This window comes from Monodelphis domestica, chromosome X (assembly GCF_027887165.1).
Source record: "Monodelphis domestica isolate mMonDom1 chromosome X, mMonDom1.pri, whole genome shotgun sequence".
Classification (NCBI taxonomy): domain Eukaryota; kingdom Metazoa; phylum Chordata; class Mammalia; order Didelphimorphia; family Didelphidae; genus Monodelphis; species Monodelphis domestica.
In genome coordinates this window covers 1227927-1250291 of record NC_077235.1, presented here as the reverse complement: position 1 = coordinate 1250291, position 22365 = coordinate 1227927, and the positions used below count along the sequence as shown (strand labels likewise).

At 53.4% G+C, this 22365-nt stretch overlaps 1 protein-coding gene across 1 annotated transcript; it reads left to right on the top strand.

Annotated features, from left to right (window-relative positions):
* Positions 1-1217: 1217 nt before the first annotated feature.
* On the top strand, positions 1218-22365 carry LOC103098391 (relaxin receptor 2-like). The gene is made up of 8 exons (XM_056809642.1): positions 1218-1948; positions 11491-11646; positions 11989-12093; positions 13853-13964; positions 14380-14451; positions 19116-19187; positions 20716-20787; positions 21104-22365. Exons 1-8 carry the CDS (start codon positions 1864-1866, stop codon positions 21177-21179), a joined length of 750 nt encoding a protein of 249 aa, XP_056665620.1. The 5' UTR covers positions 1218-1863; the 3' UTR covers positions 21180-22365.

Below are 22365 nucleotides of genomic sequence, written 5' to 3'. Positions count from 1 at the left end.
GGAACCCATTTACCAAGAAGGTTATGACAGTAGTCGAGAAAAAGGGGAATAAGGATGTTGGGTGGGCCTGTACTGCCATGGGAAGATAGAAAAGGGGACAGAGGGGGAAGGGAACAAGCAGTTGTGTAAGGTGCTCTAAGATCCCATTTGCTCCTCACAACAGCCCTGAGACTTAAGTGATATCCCATTTTACAGTTGAGGAAACTGAGGCTCAGAGGTTCAGTGACTGGCCAGGGTCTCACATGGTGTGAGAGGCTGGATTTGAACCCATGTCTTCCAGGCCCAGCACTCTTATTGACTATACTACTTAGCTGTTCCCAACTTCTCACCCCAAAAGACAAACACTGGAAGTACCTTAAGGAGGCTGGAGCCTTGCTACTCAAGACCTTAGTGCCTGGGACTTTTCTCTTTACCAGACAATTAGACCTTTCCCAGTGCTCTACCAAAGTGAGCTTCTGTAAGCACAGGTCTGGCCACATCCCTCTCCAGGGGCTCCCCCCCCCCAGGACCCAATAGGAAGTTCCCTTTGGCTTTTAGCTCCTTCACAACTTGGCCCCTCCAGGCTTTTTACAACTATTTCATTCACTTCCTGGCCTCCAGCTTCCATATATCTGCCTCCTCCTTGTCTCTAACTCCTGACAGGTTTCCTTCCAGCCCCATTTAAAAACCCGCCTTCTCCAAGAAGCCCTTCCTGATCCCCCTTAGTGCCAACGCCTGCCCTCTGAGATTGTCTCCAATTTGTCCCCCGCCTTTCTTTCCCTCTCTCCTCTTCTATTTGTCTTTCTCTCTCTCCCCCTCTCCTCCCTCCCTCCCTCCCCCCTCTCTCCTGCTGTCTCAGTCTCTGTCTCTCTCTCCCCCCATTTGTCTTTCTCTCTCTCCCCCTCCCCTCCTCTTTCTCTCATCCCCTCTCTCTCCTCTTCTATTTGTCTCTCTCTCTCTCCCCCTCTCCTCCCTCCCATCCCCACTCCCCAGAGTGCTTAATAAATGCTTCTGACCTCCCCCAGAGCCTGGACTGTGTGCAGCCCGGCGGACTAAGCATGCGCCTTGGCACAGAGGGATCTGGGCCAGGCTTTCGGCTTCATTCATTCCATTTCATTCATTTAGTGCTGGCGTTTGGCCCCCGCGAGCCCGAGCACTTGGAGGAGGGAGGCGGGGGAGGGGGAGAGGAAGAGGAAGGGGAAGTTCTTCCCCTGGCCTGGGGGCGCGCTCTACCTAGGCCGGGAACTCCTGTCCCAGGGAGCAGGGGCCAGGTGACTGGGGTCCTGGTGGCAGCTCCGTCGGCTTCCCAGCTTCTCCCGGCAGGCCTCAGTTTCTTCGGCCATCCCCTAAAGGGCGCCTCGGGTGTGGGGCTATGGGGACTCCTTTCAGCCCCCACCTATAAACGTCCCCCGAGTAGAATTATGCGCGTGCTTGTGCCACGGTGCAGACTAGGGAGCGATGATGGGTGTGGCCGGCGTGTGGGCGGGGCCTCAGGGTGCCTACCTGTGGCTCCCTGCGGCTGGGAGGGTGGGTGTGTGTGGGAGAGTACGCGTGATTCATACCTACAGGAGAGTCTGAGAGGGAGGGTACGTGCCGGTGTGTGAGAGAGAGGGAGAGTCTCCGTGTGTGTGTGCGCGCGCGCCCGCGCCTGGGCCTGGATCCGGGAGCGCTGGGGAGGAGAGAAGGTGGGAGGGCTCCGCCCCGCCCAGTCTTTGTCCCCTCCCTCCATCTCCTTCGCCCCTCCCTCCCGGTCCCCTCTCGCCCGCCACCGCCAGCAGCAGCAGTCGCTGCAGCGTAGGTCCGTTCGTCCTGTTGGCCGGCCGCCCTCCCGTCGCTGGCTCCTCAGGCTCTCTCTCCGCGCTCCTCGAGCTCTGCGGTGCCTGGATGCCCGCTCCCGGCCCCGGCAACATGAGAAGAAGCCTCCTCCCGCCGCCTCTCCCTCTCCGGTCTCCCTTCCGAACCCTAGCCAGTAAGTGCCGGAGCCCGAGGGCCGGGCGGCTGGGGAGGGGGCGCCGCTTCCTGGGGGCGGGGCGGGGGGCTGCTCCTCGCTGGAGATGCGGGGGCGTGCGAAGCGGGAAGGGCTGCGCCCCCCCTCTCCGCTGCGCTTGTACCCAGCCCAGAGCCGTGGGGCGGCCACCCTGAGAACCCGAGAAGGGAGGGGGCTGGCGGGGGGAGCTGCCGAGCAGTCTGGGCTGGCAGGTAGCAGAGCTGAGCGGAGAAGCAGGCTCCGAGTGGCCAGCCGCTGCCCACTACTCATTCCCACCCCTTCTGCCGGCCACGGCCACGGCGCTCCCTTCCTTCCTTCGGCCCTTGGCTGGCTCCAAGCACAACCTGGCAGGCTCAGACCAAAGACGGGACTGACGGCCAAGGCTGCCCCCCCCCTTTGGCAAATGAAGAAACTGAGGACACCGAGGCCAGGGATCTGCCTCCATCCTCACAGGAGCAGCAGGGGCAGACCCTGGAACCCAGGGCCAAGGCCCTCCGCCCCCACCTGCGGGGAGCCCCCCACCGTGAGGACACGGTGCTACTCTGGGGAGAGACAGGAGGAGAGCGAGGGGCACCCATGGGAGGGGACTGTGAGACAGACTACGGCACAGAACGGAGGGAGGGAGACAGGAGGAAACAGACACAATGAAACCGAGATAGGGAGAGACTGAGAGGGAGGGAGAGAGAAAGAGAGAGAGAATGAGAGGGGGAGGGAGAGGGAGAGGGAGAGGGAGAGACTGAGAGTGTGGAAAGGGAGAGAGACAGACAGCGAGAGAAAAGGAAACTGGGAGGGGGGAGAGAGAGAGACTGAGAGGGAGAGACAGACAGACAGAGGGAGAGACAGAGAGACAGACAGAGAAAAGGAAATGGGAGAGAAAGAGAGAGGGGGAGAGAGAGAGATTGAGAGGGAGAGACAGAGACAGAGAAAAGGAAAATGGGAGGGAGAGGAAAAGGGAGAGAGAGAGACAGAGAGGGAGAGACAGACAGAGAGAGACAGACGGAGAGAGACAGAGAGAAAAGGAAAATGGGAGGGAGAGAGGGGGAGAGAGACAGAGAGAAAAGGAAAATGGGAGGGAGGGAGAGAGGGAGGAAGAGACTGAGTGGGAAAGGGAGAGAGAGAGAGAGAGAGAGAGAGAGAGAGAGAGAGAGAGAGAGAGAGAGAGAGAGAGAGAGGAAAATGGGAGGGAGAGAGAAAGAGAGAGGGGGAAAGAGACTGAGAGAGAGAGAGACAGACACAGAGAGGGAGACACAGACAGAGAAAAGGAAAATGGGAGGGGGAGAAAGAGAGAGACTGAGAGGGAGAGAGACAGAGAGAGAGAGAGAGAGAGAGAGAGAAAAGGAAAATGGGAGGGAGACAGAGAGACAGAGAGGGAGAGACAAAGAGAGGGAGAGACAGGCAGAGAAAAAGAAAAGGAAAATGGGATGGAGGGAGAGAGACTGAGGGAGAGACAGAAGGAAAAGGAAAATGGGAGGGAGAGGGAAAGGGAGAGAGACAGACAGAGACAGAGAGAGAAAAGGAAAAGGAAAATGGGAGGGAGAGAAAGAGACAGAGAGAAAAGGAGAAGGAAAAAGGGAAGGAGGGAGAGAGAGAAAGGGAGAGAGGGAAAGGGAGAGAGAGAAAAGGAAAAGGAAAATGGGAGGGGGGAGAGAGAGAGACTGAGAGGGAGAGACAGACAGAGGGAGACACAGAGAGACAGACAGAGAAAAGGAAATGGGAGGGGAAGAGAGGGAGACTGAGAGGGAGAGACAGACAGACAGAGAGGGAGAGACAGAGACAGAGAAAAGGAAAATGGGAGGGAGAGAGACAGACAGAGAGGGAGAGACAGACAGAGAGAAAAGGAAAATGGGAGGGGGAGAGAGACAGACAGAGGAGGCAGAGAGAAAAGGAAAATGGGAGGGAGGGAGAGAGGGAGGAAGAGACTGAGTGGGAAAGGGAGGGAGAGAGGGAGGAAGAGACTGAGTGGGAAAGGGAGAGAGAGAGAGAGAGAGAGAGAGAGAGAGAGAGAGAGAGAGAGAGAGAGAGAGAGAGAGAGAGAGAGAGAAAAGGAAAATGGGAGGGAGACAGAAAGAGAGAGGGGGAGAGAGAGACAGACAACAGAGAGGGAGAGACAGACAGAAAAGGAAAATGGGAGAGAGAGAAAGAGAGAGGGGGAGAGAGAGAGGGAGAGGGAGACAGACAGGGAGAGAGACAGAGAGAGAAAAGGAAAAGGAAAATGGGAGGGAGAGAGACTGAGAGGGAGAGACAGGCAGAGAAAAAGAAAAGGAAAATGGGATGGAGGGAGAGAGACTGAGAGGGAGAGACAGAAGGAAAAGGAAAATGGGAGGGAGAGGGAAAGGGAGAGAGAGACAGACAGACAGAGACAGAGAGAAAAAGGGAAAAGGAAAATGGGAAGGAGAGAAAGAGACAGACAGAGAGAAAAGGAGAAGGAAAATGGGAGGGAGGGAGAGAGGGAAAGGGAGAGAGAGAAAAGGAAAATGGGAGGGAGGGAGAGAGAGACAGAAAAAGGGAGAGAGAGAATAAGAGAGGGAGGGAGGGAGAGGGAGAGACAGAGAGAAAAAGGGAGAGAGAGAGGGAGGGAGGGGAAGAGAGGAGAAAAGAGAAAGACAAGAATGAGAGAAAGGGAGAGAGACAGAGAGAGAGAGGGAGAGAGACAGAGGGAGGGAGGGATGGACAGAGAGACATGGAGGGAACAGCTAGCCAGATACATCTTGGAAATTCCAGGTCCCTTTCATCACTCCAGCCAGCAGAAGAAGGGAATCCAAGTGGCATGTGATGTTTGCAGCTATGCAAAGGCAGACTAAGCTGTCAGTCAGGAAGTCACTGCCCGGGGTCCCACTGCTGAGATGTAGCCAAGGCAGGGTGTGCCCAGAGCTTCCCGAGCCTCAGTCTGCATCTCTTCTGTCAGTCTGACCTGATGAGAGCTTCCTCACAACGCCACACAACACAAGCATAATTACGCTTATTTTAGAGAAAAAGAAACTGAGGCCCAGAGAGGCCCAGATGGCAAAGCTTTCACCCAAATGCAAACCTCACCTCTGAGCTGCCTCCTGCCTATTAAGAATGGTTCAGGGGCCCTCAGAGCTCTTGTAGTCCAAGTCATTGTACAAACGACCAGACTGGGGCCTACTAAGGGGAAGCTGCTTGCCTCAGTTCACACAGGTGGTAGCAGCTCACGTTTCTAGAGGTATGGAGCAGCTGGGTGGCACTGCAGTGTAGAGAGGGTGCCAGGCCTGGAATCAGGGTGTCTCATCTTCCTGAGTTCAAATCCAGCCTCAGACACTGCCCAGCTGTATGATCCTGCACAAATCACTTCAGCTTGTTGGCCTCAGTTTCCTCATCTGTGGAAGGAAGAGATCGGCCAGGATGAACTCTGAAGCCCTTCCTTCCAGCTTCACAGGCTGTGAGACTATTAGCCTGGCAGGGTCCACAGGGTGATGTCTGAACTCTCTGCTAGGTTAGAGGAACTGGACAGTTAGCTGGCTCTGTGGATAGAGTTGAGCCTGGAGTCAGGAAGCCTTACCTTCCTGAGCTGAAGTCTGGCCTCACATACTTCCTAGTCACTTTACCCTGGATGCCTCAGTTTCCTCATCTGTCAAATGAGTTAGAAATGGCAAAAGCACTCCAGTATCTTGGCCACAAAACCCCCAATGGGATGACAGAACGTCAGAGCTGATTGAAATGATAGAACAAAAGATGATCAGAGCTTTGCTGGATCTGCACAACACCCTTATCACCCTCATTTGGCAGATGTGGAAACTGAGGCTCCGAGAAAGTGAAGTGATTTTTCTTTAGGGCCACATCCGGGTTGCTTGGCTCTCCTTCCATCAGGCCCTCTGGAGCCCTGCTTCAAGCATTAACAAACCATCCATTCGATTAGACCTGAGGCCGCCCCTAGACGTCGCTTTGCCCACAATGTATATTTGCCTCTCAGGGGCCAGGTAGTTTCCTCCCAATGGAGTGGATTTTGGTCTTTGGTGGTGCACACAGGAGCCACTTAGTCAATCCTTGTTGGATATGACAATACAACTCTGGGGGTGTGGTCACCCGGAAGGGAGGGGTGCCAGGAATGACCCACCGCCACCACCAAAGCTGGAGAATAGCTGCCTATTGGTGGGCGGGCCTCAGGACACTCCAGACGTAGCCCGTGTGTGATAGAGGGGGAAAACTAGAGGATCCAAGTTGGAATCTCGGCCATACCACTTGCTCCTTGTGTGGCCTTGGTAAGAGCCTTCCCTGATGTGGGTACAAGGAGAGGGATGGCCAAGACGCTCTAACGAAAGCCCACCTTCTCCCTCCGATCGCTGGCTCAGGGGTTTGGTGCCATCTTAGCCACCCTCCAGGGTCGGAAGGACCATGGCTGGTCCCAAAGGGCAGAGCCAGAAGCCACAGGGAGAAGTTTGCCAGGGGCACTTCTCGACCGACAAATACATGCTGATGAGAGCTTCCTAGAGAGGATGGGTCCCTTCCATCCTGAATTTCAGTGATGCTTGCTTTGTATGGTTCTGTGCCAAGCGTTTCCTGCTCCTCCTCAGGCCTGTAGACTAGATCTGGGCACTGCCTTTCCAAGGATGGCACAGGCCAGGGCCAGTGTTTGTCCCTATTTCCAAGCCACCGAGTCCTGTTGAGGGGAGGCTGGACCTGCCCCTCTGCCAGCTCTACTGGCTGGAATTCTTGACTGCTAAAGGCCTTATCTGCAACCTCAAGGAAGGACCTTGAGCTGACTGACAGAGTGGCAGTGACCAAGTGACCTTGGGCAAGTCATTTCTAGCTCTGGGCTTCTGTTAGAGCTTCTGTAACAAGGGTCAGGATGTATGGGGTGCTGCTGGGACTTAGACGATTTCAACAGGTAGAAATGCCCAAAGCTTAAGAGCCAGTTCACAAGGCTCTGGGCATACAAACACAAAACCAGCCCTGCCACCCTGACTTAAGGAGTTTCCATTCTATGAGGAAAGCCCTGAAAGATCTCCCAAGGCCATGGAGTCCTGTCCTGCCCTGCCCCACCATCTTCTCCCTCCTGGTCATTGCTCCCTGCCCAGCCATCTCTAGGGTGTGTAGCTTTGGGCAAATCCCTTCATCTTTTCAAGCATTAGATGCCCCCAGATCCCCGGGGGATGCTGGAAGGAAGCGCCTTGGCCAACTGGGACTCAGGGGGCTCAGGGGTACCCTGACAGGCTTCCATAACTCCAAAGTCCACTTTGATCCGGTGCAGTCAGAGCGGCCCCATGATGCTGCCTCCCTACCTTGGGGCCGGCCCTTCCTGGGTGATGCCATGGTCAGGGCCAAGCTGGCCATGGGGATTGATGGAGCCCTCCCTGGAAAGGGGTTGGTCCACTGACCAAGCAGAGAACAAATGCTGGGAGAAGCCAGTCAGTCGGCCTGAGGGCTGAGCAAGTTGCCAAGCCCCATGGGATGGGGGAAGATTGATGAGCTAGGGATTGGGCCAGAGTGGGGAAACTGTGGGGGGGGCACTGTGGCTCAGCTCGGTCTGGGGGGGCTTGGCTTCCTCTAGCTGGGCAGGGTAACAGGAAAGCCCTTTGCCCACTGCTCCCCTGTTACCCCCTACACACACGCACACACATCCCCTAGGCTTTGGGACTTTACCAAACCCCAATCTTTGTTCCACCCTCAGGTGCCCTTACTCCTCTCACAGGCTGTGTGGCCATCACAGGATGATTCTGGGGGCATACGCCATTGCCCGTAGGATCTCCTCGATCCTTCCCTCCTCCATGGCGTGGGCCTACCCCCTGGCCCACTGGATCGCCCTCCCCCCCCCAGCCCCGTCCCGCCCTCCGCTCTACCACTACCCCTGGGATTTGGTCTCTACCTAACCCTAAGGCCACCTTCTGCAATCCACCAGAGCGAGAGCCACAAATGGCTCCTCCTCCTCCTTCCATATTAAAATCAATTCTGTGTATCAGTTCCAAGGCAGAAGAGCAGTAAAGGCTAGGCAATGGGGGTGAAGGGACTTGCCCAGGGTCACACAGCTGGGAAGTGTCTGAGGCCACATTGGTACCCAGGACCTCCAGTCTCCAGGCCTCAATCTCTGTCCATTGAACCACCCAGCTGCTCCTCCCTTCCTCTTGACAAAGCAAGTTACCACCATGGCAATGCCAAGCCAAGAGGGGTGTGTGTGTGTATTTGGGGGTAGGGGGGCCCTACAGAGAAACCTCCGGAGAGAGTCAAGGAATGAGGGCCACTGATGGAAGAGAGGTAAGGGGGGAGGGGGAGAAATTGGTGTCAAGGTGACATTAAAGCAATTATTTTTTTCTTTTCAAAGAACAGTAATTATGGTTCAAATGTAAATAGTATGTTATGGTTACAATCCATTTTCTCTCTCGCTAATCAAGTGATTATACCTTTGACCAAAGAAAAGCTAAGTATTCTTCACATATTAGACATTTGTTAAAAAGAAAGAAGGGAAGGAGGGGGAGCAGAGGGGAGAAGGAAGGGAGGAAACAGGAGAGGCAGGGATGGAGGAAAGAAGGAAGAGAAGAAGGGGAGAGATGAAAGGAAGGAGGAAGGGAGGTAAGAGGAAGGAAAGATATAAAGAGGAAGGAGAGAGGGAGAGTAAAAGGAAGGAAAAGAAGAAAGGAAGGAGGACTGGAGGAAGGAAAGGGAGGAAAGAAAGAAAGGAAGAGAAAGAGGAGGAGGGGGAGAGAAACGGGGAGATAGAAAGACAGGGGAGAAAGAGGAAGGAGAGAGAGAGAAGGAGGGAGAGATAAAGGGAAGTAGAGAGAAAGGAAGGAGGACTGGAAGAATAGAAGAGGGAAAAAAGGAGGGACAGAAACAGAGGGAGATGGAGAGAAAGGGGGAGAGAGAAAGAAAGAGGGAGGAATGGAGCAGAGGGGAGAAGGAAGGGAAGAAAGGAGAAGCAGGGATGGAGGAAAGAAGGAAGAGAAGAAGGGGAGGGATGGAAGGAGGAAGGGAAGAAAGGAAGGGAGGTAAGGAAGAAGGGAAGGAGGACTGGAAGAAGGGAAGGGAGGAAAGAGGAAGGAAGAAAGAAAGGAGAGGGGGAGAGAAACAGAGGGAGACAGAAAGACGGGGAGAAAAAGGAGAGAAAGAGAGAAAGGAAGGAGGACTGGAAGAATGGGAGGGAAGAGAGAAAGGAGAGAGAGGGGGACAGAAACAGAGGGAGACAGAGACAGAGATGTGGAGAGAAAGAGGGAGACAGAAAGAGAAGGAGAGGGAGAGAGAGAGAGATAGAATGAGAATGAAATGAGAGCTCACTTTAGAGCAGAGCACAGCCTGGGACCTGGCAAGATAAGGTCACTGGCTCACAATGGAATGGAATGGAATTCTCCAATATGCATCCCTCAATGATACCTTTGGCTTCTACATCCTCATTTCTAGAGATATTCCTCCCCTCTCCCAAAGCTGCTCTCTTGACAGAGAAAAACAGTTAAGCAAAGCCAGCCAACTGGCAACTGCATTTGATGGCATATATGAGGAGCTGTGCCTTTGCCCCCTCCTCCCTAGTGTCTTTTGAAGCCTACTTCTGGCCCTCATAATCCCCCATAAGTCTCAGTTTCTTTAGTTGGCTGCAGCCATGGTCTCAGCTATTTTCCTGGCTCTGCCTTCTTCACTCGTCATTCCATACAAGTCTTTGATGTTTCTCCGAATCTCTGAGGTTGGTTGTTTCTTTGATAGTGCAGTGCCATTCAGCCCCATGTGAATGTGAACCCAAGGCATTGGGTTCTGTCCTCTCTTGGGCAAGCCACAAGACTATCTCATGTGGGTTCCCATGCTGGGAGGGGGCGCGATGAGGTGAAGCTGCTCAATGTGGAGAAGAGAAGCTCCACATAGAGATGTGGGGGTGAAAAGAGGCCCTGGTGATCTGCAGAGTGCCACAGGGCTGTGACCCAGAACACTACAAGGCCCTCCAAGCACTAGGCAAGTGCACCTGGATATTCCCACTCGGAAGCTAGCCAGGAGGGGCAGTGCCCATGAAGGGCAGGGAAAGGCTCTCTGACCTTTGGGGGAAGGGAGAGCCCAATGTGCTTAATTCACTCTGGAGTACTCCATGTGCCACCCTGTTTTGGTCCCCCCATACACTTGATTCTTCCCTTGCACACACTGAACTTTAAGGTGGAGAAGAGGGAAAGAAGGGCAGGTGGGGAGCTCCCAAGGGCTGGTGAGATGAGAAGAATTAGAGCAGTCTGGACATCCGCTGGGTTCCCAAGGGTGGGTGGAGCACTGGGCTTAGAGTCAAGACCTGGTTCCAAATCCTGCCTACTCACTGGAGGTGTGACTTATGAACAAATCACTTCCCCACTCTCTTGCCTCAGTTTGCCCATCTGTACAAAGGGGCTAATGACACTTGGCGTACTCACCTCATAAATAGGCTTATGATGAGGTTCAAATGAGACAAAATGCACTGAATTCTTGCAAACAGCAGAGCACTATGTAAATGTCAACTATTCTTATCCTCTGGCAAAATGCTCAGAGGCTCACCAAGGTCTTGTGTTTCTTCCCAAGAGAAAGGCGGGAGGGAAGGCTACTTGGAGGCCAGGTTTGATGAGTGCTGGGACTCAGGGGTTGCAGGTTTCAAGCCCAAGTAACTGGGAAGATGGTGGCACTGTGGATGATAATAAAGAAACTAGGCAGAGGGGAGGTATTGGGGGGGCAGGGGAAGCAGAGTGAATCCCATTTCCAACAGGTTGGGTTTAGTATTGCCATGGGACCTGTAGGTGGAGTCCAATTAGCAGTGAGTGATGTGAGATTGACGTTCAGAGGAGAGAAGTTAAGTCTTGATGAATAAATGAAAATAAATGCAAAAGCTCATTTGCATAGTCCTTGAGCCTGTGGGGGTGGGTTACCAACTAAGATGGTCTAAAGCAAAAAGAGAAAAAAGCAAAGATAGACCCTGTGGGGAACCCCATGCTCAATGGACCTAGAAGAGATCCAACAAAGGAGCCAGAGAGGTAGGAGGAGAACCAAGACAGAGCAGGAAGAAAGAAGAGAGGAGACAGTGCAAAGGGCAAAGAGATCTTTGAAATGTGTAGCTGGTTGCGGCCAATTGGCGTTTCAAAGGGTAGGCAGACTGACTCGCAATGGCTTTCCAGGATGCTTGGACCAATTTTGGGGTTCCGCCAATACTCCACTAGTTTGCCTGCTTTCCCATAGCCTCACCAGCATTTGCCATCTTTGCTGATCTAGTGGGGGAGAGGTAGGATGCAGGTCATTTTCACTTGCATTTCTCTAATATTAGTGATTTGGAGCATTTGTTCATAAGCTTATTGACAGCTTGTGCTGCTTCTTCTGAAAGCTGCCTGTTGGAATTCTTTGGGAGGTGGTTTTATCTTTCACCAGCCCTGGAAGAGGTCCTGAGGCTGGCTGACCCCTTGCAAGGAATACCTTCACTGCAAAGAGGCTGGACTTATTCCTGCCCATTCTCGGGTTCTATGGAAATAGGATGAAAACAAAAAAGGCAGTTGAATGACTCTAACTTGGGTGCTTTGGGTAATGGGTGAAAGAAAGGGGGCCCCAAACAGCCTCTGATTCCTGGGTCCCTCTTTTCCCCCTAGAGATTCTCCTGATCCTTGGTCTTGTTGAAAGCAGTAGCCACCACACCTGTCCCCCGGGTCAGTTCCCTTGTGGCAACACGTCTGTCTGCCTTCCTCAAGTTCTTCGCTGCAATGGCCATCCAGACTGTGCCAATGGGGCTGATGAAGAAAACTGTGGTGAGGACCCTGGGCCCTAAGCCTTGACCCTGCCCACTCCCAGCTCTCCCTGACCTCCCCTGCTCCTCCTTCTCCTCAGTATGCCAGTAGACCCAGAGCTGACCAGACCTCCTGGGGCTTTTCTCCAGCTTATAAACATGAAGCTGGAAGCTCAGGCTACCTTCTGCTTTGTTCTCTGTAAGAAGAGGAAGAGACAATAGAGGGACATTGTTTGCTCTCCCAGGTTCTGCCTTGTCCTTGTCCTTCCTGCTTCCCTTAACATTGGCATGGAGGCTTTGGGGTATGGTGATAGGAGGGGTAGCCCTGCTCACATACCTTCTTCCTTCCCTCCAACCATCCCAGAGGACAACAGCGGATGGCTAAATCTCTTGGACCTGATTCAGAGAACAAAGGGAAGCCAAACGAAGACTCGGGAACAACTGAAGGACTGCAGTGAGCATCTGTCAGGCAAGTATTCTGGGCTGAGTGCGTCCCTCTCCCCTCACTTCTCTTCATTACGTTTCCCAACACAGCCCCAAGGCTGGAGGAGGAATGGGAGTCAAGGAGAAGAGAGGGAGAATAGCAGACACAATGTAATGGCAGAGAAACATCAGATGGCCAAGAGAGTGCCCAAGGAGAATGGAGGGTATTAGCATGGGCAGAGACTAACAGAAGGGAATTGAACAGGATTCAATGTAAAGTCCTACTCCAGAGTTCAAAGAATCAATGGCACCAACAGACTGAGAGGAGCATGGAAAAGTGGTAGAGGGGGCAAGATGGGACTCGATATGAGGGAACGGTGCAATATGGTAGTCACAAAAGCTAATGTGCTCTTTACGATACAGTTATAGAAGAATGCAAAGGAATTGGGGGAGTGAAGAGAGTATCAGGCCATGTGACCATAGTCAGGAACGATCTCTTCTCTTCCTGGAGCCCCAGGCAACTCCCTCAGATTCTCCACCCTGGAGTTCCCCAAGATGAAATGAAAAATCACAGCGATGATCATCAAGTGCCTGCTGTGACTGGCTGGGTCAGACTACACCTAGAACATTGGGTTCAGTTCTAGGAGACGCATCAACAAACTGGGATGGTAAAGGCTTTGAAACCTCATCAATATGAGGAAGAGTCCAAGGGAGGCAGCCAGAGTAAAAAGAGCACCAAGTCCAGTCCTTGATCCCCATCACCTGTGTGGCCTTAGTTAGTTAGGCAAGCCATTGAAGTTCTCCAAGCCACACTTTCCTCTTTTGTCAGCTGAGGGGCCTGGCCCCTTCTGATCCTCTAATTGGTAATAGGGACCCTGGAGAAGCCTTACTGGGGGACAGGGCGGGCATCCTCCACTATCTGGAGGGTATAGTTCCGTGTGACTTCAGAATGGAGGACCAAAACCAAGAGGGAGGCTCCAGCAGCTGGCACATAGTGCTGTCCATGGATCAGTTGTTTGGTTGTTACAGGGGAGCAGATATTGGCATAACACAATGCCAGACTGAGCTATCCCAAAGTAGAATGGCCCGTACTGGAAGGTAATGAGTTCCCCTTAACTAAGTAGAAGTCAGATCTCAAAGAAAGGGTGCGTGATGGCTCTGGCAGAAGATGAAAGGATGTGCCTCCCACCCTCGGTTCTTGGAGCTGTTTACTTTAGCTTTGCTTGGATGGGAGGGGGCGGAGGAAGAGTCATCATCTTCCTTGGCTTCTGCCTGGGTCCTGCTCTGTGGGGTGGAGGGTGCCCCCACAAAGGAGCCCAGGTGGCCATTGTGCAACCCCTTTTGCCAGATCTTCATCACCTCCTAATTGCCAGCTCTTTTCCAGATTTTGTTCAAGGGGCTCCTCTGGCTTTGTGTCTCTGGGGGCTTTGAGGCTGCCCGCCCACACTGCCATCCCTCCCAGGGGAGTCTGGCCTGTTACAAATGTTGGTTATTATTATTGTCCAGGAGCTGAAGCTCTTCAAAGGCTCTGTTAGGTAGAGAACCCTGTGTTGGATGAGGAAACTGAGGCTAGAAGAGGCTAAGTAGCTAGCCCATTCCCCAGAGCCCTGGAACTACAGGCCTTTGCTCTGCCTGGGGTTGGCTTGCAGCTAACTTCAGGGTCCCCAGATATCCCACCATTCCATTAGGGAAGCTGTTGTTAGTAAGCCTCTCCCATGCCCAGGGCTGTTAGTCTTGGGAACCTTGAGCCCCTCCCTAGTTTTTTCTCTCCTGGAGCCCCAAGACCCTCTGCTCTCTCCTTCCAGGCCTGGGGCTCTACCCCAAGGGATGCAAGTGCTCCTGGCGGGTGGTTGACTGCACAGCTCAAGGGCTGAGTGGGGTGCCCCCAGCCCCGGACCCCAACAACGTGTCTCTTCTGTAAGTCCCAAGCCTGGTACTGGAAGGGGAGGGAGGCTTCAGCTAGAGATGTGGGGGCTCAGAGCTCTTCAGCCATCCCCAGGTGGCCCTTAGGAGGAGCCCTGCTTGCCTCTCCAGCAGGCACACAAACAGGAGGGGTCTGCTGTCCCCAGCTTCGAGGCCCTCTCCTTCCCCCCAGAATAGGAGGCCAGTGGAGCAAGAGCCCAGAGAAACTGGAGGAGGGACGAAGTCAGGCAGCCCTTCTCAGAAGCCTGCCCTGGGATCCAGCGTCCCTCCTGAAAGTGGCTCCCCCACCATGCTGTCAGGCCCAAGTTTGGGGGTGGAGGTGCTATGAGCCCAGCAGTGAGGGAGGATGGGGAGGCTGGGGCCCTCCAGGTGTTCCCTCTCTCCCATCCTCCGGTCTCCTCCTCTCCAGGAACCTCCAGAAGAATCAGCTCCACCAGCTGCAGGACAAGCAATTCATCGGCTTCCAGAGCCTGGAGGGGCTGTGAGTAGACCCGAGAGGCTCTGCTGTGCCCTCTGACTGTGCCCGCAGCCCTGGTGTGGCCATCTTTCTCAGCCTCAGAAACAGGCACACTGATCATTAGGATTAGGATGATCACTTCTCCTCCCACCCCAGTGCTGGGCTCGTCCCTTGGGCCAAACCAATGCCAGGGAGAGGCCAGGCCAGGAGAGCAAACACCTGGAGCTGGGGGGCGGCAGTGCCCTCTCCTGGGTCATTAGTGCACCTCTGTCTTGCAGCCTGATTCCCACTCAGCCTAATGGCCCCAAGGAGGTCTCTTGGGCCTTTTCGCCATTCTGCTGCCTGTGACCTCAGGTCTTTGGTTTTCCTCTGTCTCTCCCTCCCCCATCTCTTGCACTGCCCTTGGGGCCTCTCCCTCTTAGAGCTGCCCTCCCCAAGGGCCTGGACAATGGTGGTCTTTCAGGATACTCTGCCAGTCTTCAGTGGTCCTGGCCGGATGCCCTGGGATTTCTGGGGAGCCAGAGCTGAAGCTTGTCCTGTCCTTGCTCTTGCCAGGCTGGGTCAAGTCCCTGAGTGTTTTCTAAGGCCAAACCAGGTGCTAAAGCTCAGGAGTGCACATCCAAGACCCAATGGGAAGCCCGGGGTAGCCTCTAGGCACTTCAGTTTCACAGGGGAAGACAAAGGAAGGGGAAGGTCTGGATCTGGAAGGTATTGGTTGGGCCTTGGTGCCAAGCCAGGAAGAGAACCAGAGGGGGTGAAGAGGGGAGCACGGCTGGCTTGGGCATCTTCCTTCAAGTGGCGGTCCTGAGAGGAATTAACTAGCCAGAGGAGGGGGCTGGAGGGGGCTTCAAGGCTGAGAAAGCTGTTGAATAATGGTGAAGATAGATGGGCCAAGGACCAAGAGTAGCTGGCTGCTCTGTGTGTGTTTGCATTGGGGGAGGGCATGGCGATCGGAATGGGAAAGCGGTGATAGGTGATCTTTCCCTGGGAGAAAAGAAGCTTGGGCTGGGTGGGGCGGGAGCAGTGAGGACCCCTGGAAGCTCTTTGTGTCCCTGCATTCGAGGGTTGTTGTGTGGCAGGGGCATTGGCTTGTCCTCTGGGGCTCAGGAAGCCAAACTAGGGCAATACGGGAAAGCTGATTTGGGCTTGTTTTGAAGAAAACTTCCCCCTGCCTTGAGAATTCCCGAGACCCCTGACCCTCTGGGTCACTGTCAGGAAGAAGGCAGGGGCACCGAAGGAATCCCTGCTCTAGTACCTCAGAGTCAGTGAGGACACAGTGGATTCCTCCCCCACCAAAGAACTCTGTTGTCAAGGGGACTCTTCCAGGATTGGGTGGAGTCCCTGGGGATTCTGGGCTACTTTGCTTTGGGGCAGAGAGATTGGAAGTTGAGACAAATCATAAACTCCGCAGCCTTGAGGGATCTCTTCAGTGTAGGTGTTTCCTCCACCACAGTAGGTCTCACTCACCTCACCCTTGGCTTCTTGTCTGTGCGCTGTGCCAATGTATTCTCATGAACCTTACCCAGAGGCTCTTCCTAACTTCCCCGAGGCTTTCTGAGCTCTTCGGGCATCACCATTGCTTTTTGCTCTTTCCACCTGACTAACCACCTCCCTTCCTCATGACTCATTCCCTAGATGGCATCTTCCATGCCACTGCTGGTATACAAGTCATCTTTGGGAAGACGATAGGCACCTCATTACCTGCCTCTAGCCCCAGCGCCATGGTCTCTTCATTGTCCCATGGGGCATCTGTGTCCTGGATGAGAACAATAATATGTCCAGCCCCCCATCCTCACTGGGAAGCTAACAGGCTTCAACCCAAGGCTTTTTGTTTCAGGCTGAAGCTTAGGCTCACTGAGGGTCTGCACGACTGCCCAAACCCAACCCAATCTCTTCCCCTGGGCCGATTCTGGGCATGCCCCATGATCCTGGAGAATCCTTGTTGACTTATACCGGTGCCACCTCCCTATCATATGTTGTTGGATCATTGCTGAACCAAGTTATCTCTGAGGCTACATCTCTCAAGTAATCGTGTGCAAACTAACCATTCCTTCTAGAGGAGGCTGCCTCTCACTACCAAAACCAAACTCATTTTTGGACTCAATAAACAGAAAACTCCCTGGACTCTTATAGCTTCAGTTAAGAGTGGGACTTTTAAGGTGTAGTTGGCTACAGAAAATGTTTTACAAAAGCCCAGCTCTTTCCATCAGATATTTTCCTTGAAGGTGACATGGTGGGTAGATCAGATGTGGACCATCTTCCAAACAAAGTGAATAGAAACAAAAAAGTGCCATATAGCTCAGTTGCCAGTGTTTCTTCAGTCATCCTTTGGTTGCTTTTAGACTATCCCTGGCTGTTTCCATTTTGGGGGCATCTCTGTCTCTCCCTCCCTCCCTCTCTCCTGTCTCTCTCTCCCTCCCTCTCTCTCTCCCCCGTCTCTCTCTTCCTCTCCCTGTCTCTCCCTCCCTCTCTATGTCTCTGTCTCTCCCTCTCTGAAAGCTCTAGAGAGTTGATTCCAGAGTGTCTTCCTCCATGTTTTCTGGATCATGCTCATCCATTCCTCCATTCCCCCTTCCTCGTGAGTGCCACCAAGACGCAAGCATGGTACTACCATTGCTGATGAGGAGAGATTTCTGTCAAATACTTTCACTATCTCTTTGTTTTCATCCTTTTAGATTCATTGACAAGTGCTTTGTGACCTGATTTAGTTGGGTTTCCTACTAAGCTTTCTGTAGGCTCATTTTCCTCTCCATTGCTTTTCACCATTTTGTGAGTCTTCTACTTTACCCTTGATAAGTAGAACGAGCCTTCACCAGTGTAGTTTCTGCTCTTTGGGCTTTCTCACTTATTTGGCCTCAGCAAACTTCCTCAAAGGGGGTAATAATCATTGTCAATATCTTTACTTTTATCTGTTTCCCATTTTTTCCCAATGAACAGCTTATTCAAATGGAATCCACTGCAATTGTTTATCATACTTCTCCTTATGGATTTCCACCGTCTATACATAGAAAGGTGACTCTGACGTGACTCCCCCATCAATAATGAGTCATTCTCTGTTATAGCTGATAGGCTATTCAAGGCTCACTGCATCCGGCTTGTTTGTGCAGCTCCATGTGTTCTGATTAATCAATGAGCTTTGGTATCTTTCATTTCCAAACCCCGAGCCAGGTTTTCCAACCTTCCACTTGCGTGCCTTTGCATTGAGTTGGCCAAGCATCAAGGGGGTATATATTGATTCAGTTTGGAGGACTTAGTCAAATTCTTCATCGATTTTTCTCCACTTATTCATCCTCTGCAACATATGTTGGAGCAAAAGGTACAATTATCTTCATTGTGTTCCTTTTCCCCAGCCTCATCAAGAGGACTGCAGGATGAGATAACCAAAGGTCCCAAGAAATAAGTGGCCTCATTTCCTCCGGCCATTGAGTACCCAATGAAATCAGCTCCTTTGTTTCTCCTCTTGGAGGAGAACCTCTGAAGCGTCCTTTCATTTGGTGGCATCTGCTTCCTATCTGGTGCAAATGTCAATACGGATGTGCTTCAATTCCTCTAGGAGTATTTCAGTCTGACGGCCATCAAAGATCCCCCAGCCAAAAGACCCAAAGTTAATGTTTTGTGCATAATGTTGAGGCCCAACCTTTTTAGGTTCTCCTCCTTTTTCCCCGCGGATTGCTCGTCATTTGGTATTTCTGCTTTCACAGCATCTCTCGTGTGCCTCTCCTCCTCTCCACTCGCCTGGTGGGTCGTCTCTCTCCCACTGTTCAGTAGCCCCACCCCCACCCCAGCTAGTCCCCCTGCCTCAATCTCTCCTCACTCCAGCCCCATCTTACATTCAACTGGCAAATTGATCTTCCTCAGCCCCAGGTCTGACTTGGGATACTCGGTAAACTTCAGTGGCTGCCTAGTGCCTCTAGAGTCAGCTCTGAAATCCTTTCCCAACCTGGTCCCTTCCTCCGTTTTCCACCTTCCTGCCTTCCATGTCCTCTACAGTTCAGGCACACTGGCCTCCTGGCTGCTCCTTGAAAAAGCTCCTCACTCCATCTCCCAATGCTGAGCATTTCCACTGGCTGCCCCGCACCCACACCCAGAATGCTCTCCCTCCTCATCTCCACCTCAGGCTTCCTTCTTCAAGGAGCCTCTTCTGCCCCACCCCTTGTTGCTGGGGTCTTCCCCACTGATTCCCTCCAATTCAGCTCATCTGCAGTATGTCCATAGCTAATCATTTGCATGGTGTCCAGCTCCCCCCATTAGACTGGGAGCTTCTCAAGGGCAGGGACTGGTTTTGCATTCCTCGTCATATAGGGCTTGGTACATAGTAAGTGCTTGCTAAATGCTTAGTCCCTGACGCAGGGAGCACTGTATCTGTCCTATGTGGGCTCCAGGGAGCAGGGGATTATTGTTGACTTAGGGCTGGAGACCTTAGAAGCAACTGAATTCAAATTCTCTTATACAGATGAGATAACTAAGACATTGAACAGTGAGTGACTTCCCCAAGGTCACACAGCTGATATGCCACAGAGGCTGGATTTGAACTCGGATCATCTGAGTCTAAATATAATGCTTACTCTGCTGTACCAGCAGTACTCAGGCTGCCTCTTTGAGCCTGGGCTGCTCTTAGGAGGGGCGGTGGGGTGGGGTGAAGCAGAAAGTCCCCAGAATGCTCCCAACCCTTTTCTTTTGTCCACCAGCTTCCTGCAGAACAACGATCTCCACTCCATTGCTCCTGGGGCATTTGCTGGCTTATCCAAGCTAAGAAAGCTGTGAGTAGCCAGCTGCTCCTTGACCCTTGGCAGGGGACAGAGAAATGATGGGGGGTGCGGGATGGCCAGGGGACCAAAGCAAACCTGTAAGGAAGGCCTCTGTCCCCAGCTGGAAAGGGAGGCATATGGGACAGATTAGGCCTGCCTTGCCTTTGGCGCCGGAGGAGGTGAGGGAGGCAGAAGGCTCAAGGAGGGGCCAGCCGGGACTGAGACAGCAGTTTGGAAATGACAGGGAGCCTCTTGCCAAAGAAGCTCCAGCACTACGGCAGGGTTGGGAGCCGAGAGAGACGACCCCCCCCTGCTCTAGGGAGCAGTGGGGGCCTTCTCCCTGGGCACCGTGATGGCCCTGGTCTTGGCCCTTCAGCTCTCTTTCTGAAGGCCAGGAGGAGGGGAGAAGGTGTGCTCAGCTCCCAAGTGGCCAAGAAGTCTCTTCCTCCCAGACCAGGGAAGGCCAATGAGGCGGCAGTAGTGATCTGATAGTCCTCTTCTGCTAGTCTCGTGATTCCCTGCTTTAGAGGGGCCCATCCCGTAGTAAGGCAAACGTATACACATGACCATGCACACGCTGCCTCCCTTCTTAGCTGATCCCTAAGCCCTTAGCCAGGTCTCAGTCCTTTTCCTGCCCAGAGGAGCACTTTCACTGGGCCACCAGCCAGGGAGAAGGCTCTGTGGTGCGTAGCTGGGGAAAGTTCTTTGGGAAGCCCACAGGACTAGCGCCGTGGGCCCGAGCCACGCAGCTACGGAACGGCCCTTTGAGTTCACCTATCATGCATGAGAGTCTGGGAATGTCTTGCCTGGCGAGGCTCCCACAGCTGGCAGAATCAGAGCCCCAGCCTTTTCTTGCCACCAAACGGTGCCCCATTCTTGCACTTTGGTGGAAGCTTGGGGAAAGCAATCTTTCCCTCTTTTTTCCAAGCCATCCAAGTTTCACTGAGGCCTTTTGCCCATCCAGAGAAATCATTCCCCCAGCCAGGGAGACTTACCTTGTGGCAAAGAAAAGCAGTTAAGTGCACCGACTGGCTGTGCCCCCTTGTGCCCCCCCAGCCTGCCTGCCAAGGTTCAGATGGGCCCTCCCAGGCTCGGTTAGGCCCATCCACAGTGAGAAGGTGCTCTAAACAGGACATGGCAGATTCATTTGCATGTTGGGCCAAGGAAGAAGGTAGATGAAGCAATTCTTTTGGAAGTCTCCAGAAGACAGTGGGGAGGGGCAGCCTTGGCTGCTCTTCCCCATTAGTGTGGACGAGGAGGAACTGGCTGCAGTTGCCTTTCCCTAAAAGCTGACCCACTCTTGAGGAGACAACAGAGGGAGGTGGGGAAAGCCCCAGAATTGGGAATCTGGAAGAGACAGCACCTTGGCAGCCTTGAGGAGCTCTGAGCTCTGTCCCAGCCCTGGCATTCCATGCTTCTATAGGTCTTGTCCTGCATCCAGGCAGCTCTGGCAGGGTCTTGGAGATGGTGGGAAGGGGGAGCAGTGGGTCCTGTCTGTGGCTTTGCCCCTAAGTGAGACCCCGTCTCTCCCTGGCTCCAGGTTTCTGAGTCACAATCGAATCCGCTCCCTCCCTCCAAGACTCTTCCAGGACCTCTTCCAGCTGGAGTGGCTGTGAGTTATTGGGGAGTTCAGGGGGGGTGCACTAAGCCGTGTCGGGTGCTCAGGTGCCTGGGTTGGGCTTAGCTCTTGAGCCCAGCTGACCATGGTAGAGGGGAGGATGAGCCAGTGCCTTGGATACCATGTCCATTTGGAATTTGCTGCCAGCTCCTGCCTGGGCCCTCTGAAACGTGGTGGTACCCAGCACAGATCCTCATGGGGAGGTGGGGAGAGGTGTTGGCTAGGGACTATGGTGTGTCCCTCTCCCTCCTCCTGTACAGGGAGCAAAGCCCATCCTGGGTACCTTCCTCTGACTTTTGTCTCTCTCCAGGATGCTGGACAACAACCAGATCACCGACTTGTCACCTGATTCCTTCCTGGGGCTGAAGTCCCTGTACTTTCTGTGAGTTCTAATGGCGATCCTCTCAAGGTGCTACCTGCTGCCCACTTACCCTGGGGAGCACGACAGTGTGCGTGTGGACATGTGTGGCCAGGGGTGCGTGTGGGTGGCAGAGCCACACTGTAGAAGGGAGGGCTCGGCACACAACTGACCATTCAGCAAGACCAACCACTCCGGCTTCCCCAGCGCCCCTTGCTCTGTGTGCAGCACATTCATACATCTCTGTGTATCTTTCTCCCCGCCTGGTTCTATGTGTGGACGTCCTCCACTTATGGAGACCGTGTGGTTCCCAAACCAGACACAGTGCCTGGTGCTGTGGCTCCCCCAGGAAGGTCATGCTTCAGTCAGTCAGTCCGTCCGTCCTTCCTTCCTCCCTCCCTCCCTTCCTTTTTTCCTTCCTTCCTTTCTCCCTCCCTTCCTTCTTCCCCTCCTTCCTTCCTTTTCTTCCTTCCCTTCCTCCCTCCCTCCTTCTTTCCTTCCTTTTTTCCTTCCTTCCCTCCTTCATTCCTCCCTCCCTTCCTTCCTTTTTTCCTTCCTTCCTTCCTCCCTCCTTCATCCCACAAAGCTCTTGTCATTTCTGCCAAGGCCCAGCGTTCAGTGCTAAGAGAGAGACAGACATGGATAGGGCATAGTCCCTGACCACAAGGAGCTCACAGTCTGTGAGGGGGCAAGACAAATAACTGGGCTGCAAAGCACATGGTGATTAGCGCACAGGAAAACAGCACTGGGGGAATGGCCAAGGAAGGAGGTCACCTCCTGCCCTGGGAGCCCAGACCTGGCAATAGAAAGAAGATGGTGCTTGAGCTGGACCTTGAGGAGGAGCAGGAATCTGACAGATGGAGATGGAGATCTCATGTTCGGGAACTAAGGTGCTTTGGGGGGACCCAGGATAAGTAGAGGGGACTGGCAGGAGAGAAGACTGAAGGTGGCAGCTAGAAACCAGATCAAGGGAAGCCTCACGTGCCCACCACAGGCCCTGCCCACCTGGGTGCTGGATACAGGGAACGTGCTTGGTAAATACTTGAGTGAAAGGATATTCCGCGGAGGCTACCCATTCTTCACCACATCGTGCTGTGGAACTGCCGCTGCCTCTTCCTGCACATAAGCCGTCCCATCCCTCATCCTACCCTGCCATTGTCTGCCATTGTGTGATCAATTGTCTTTCACTGTATGAAATTTGCTATTGTCTGTAA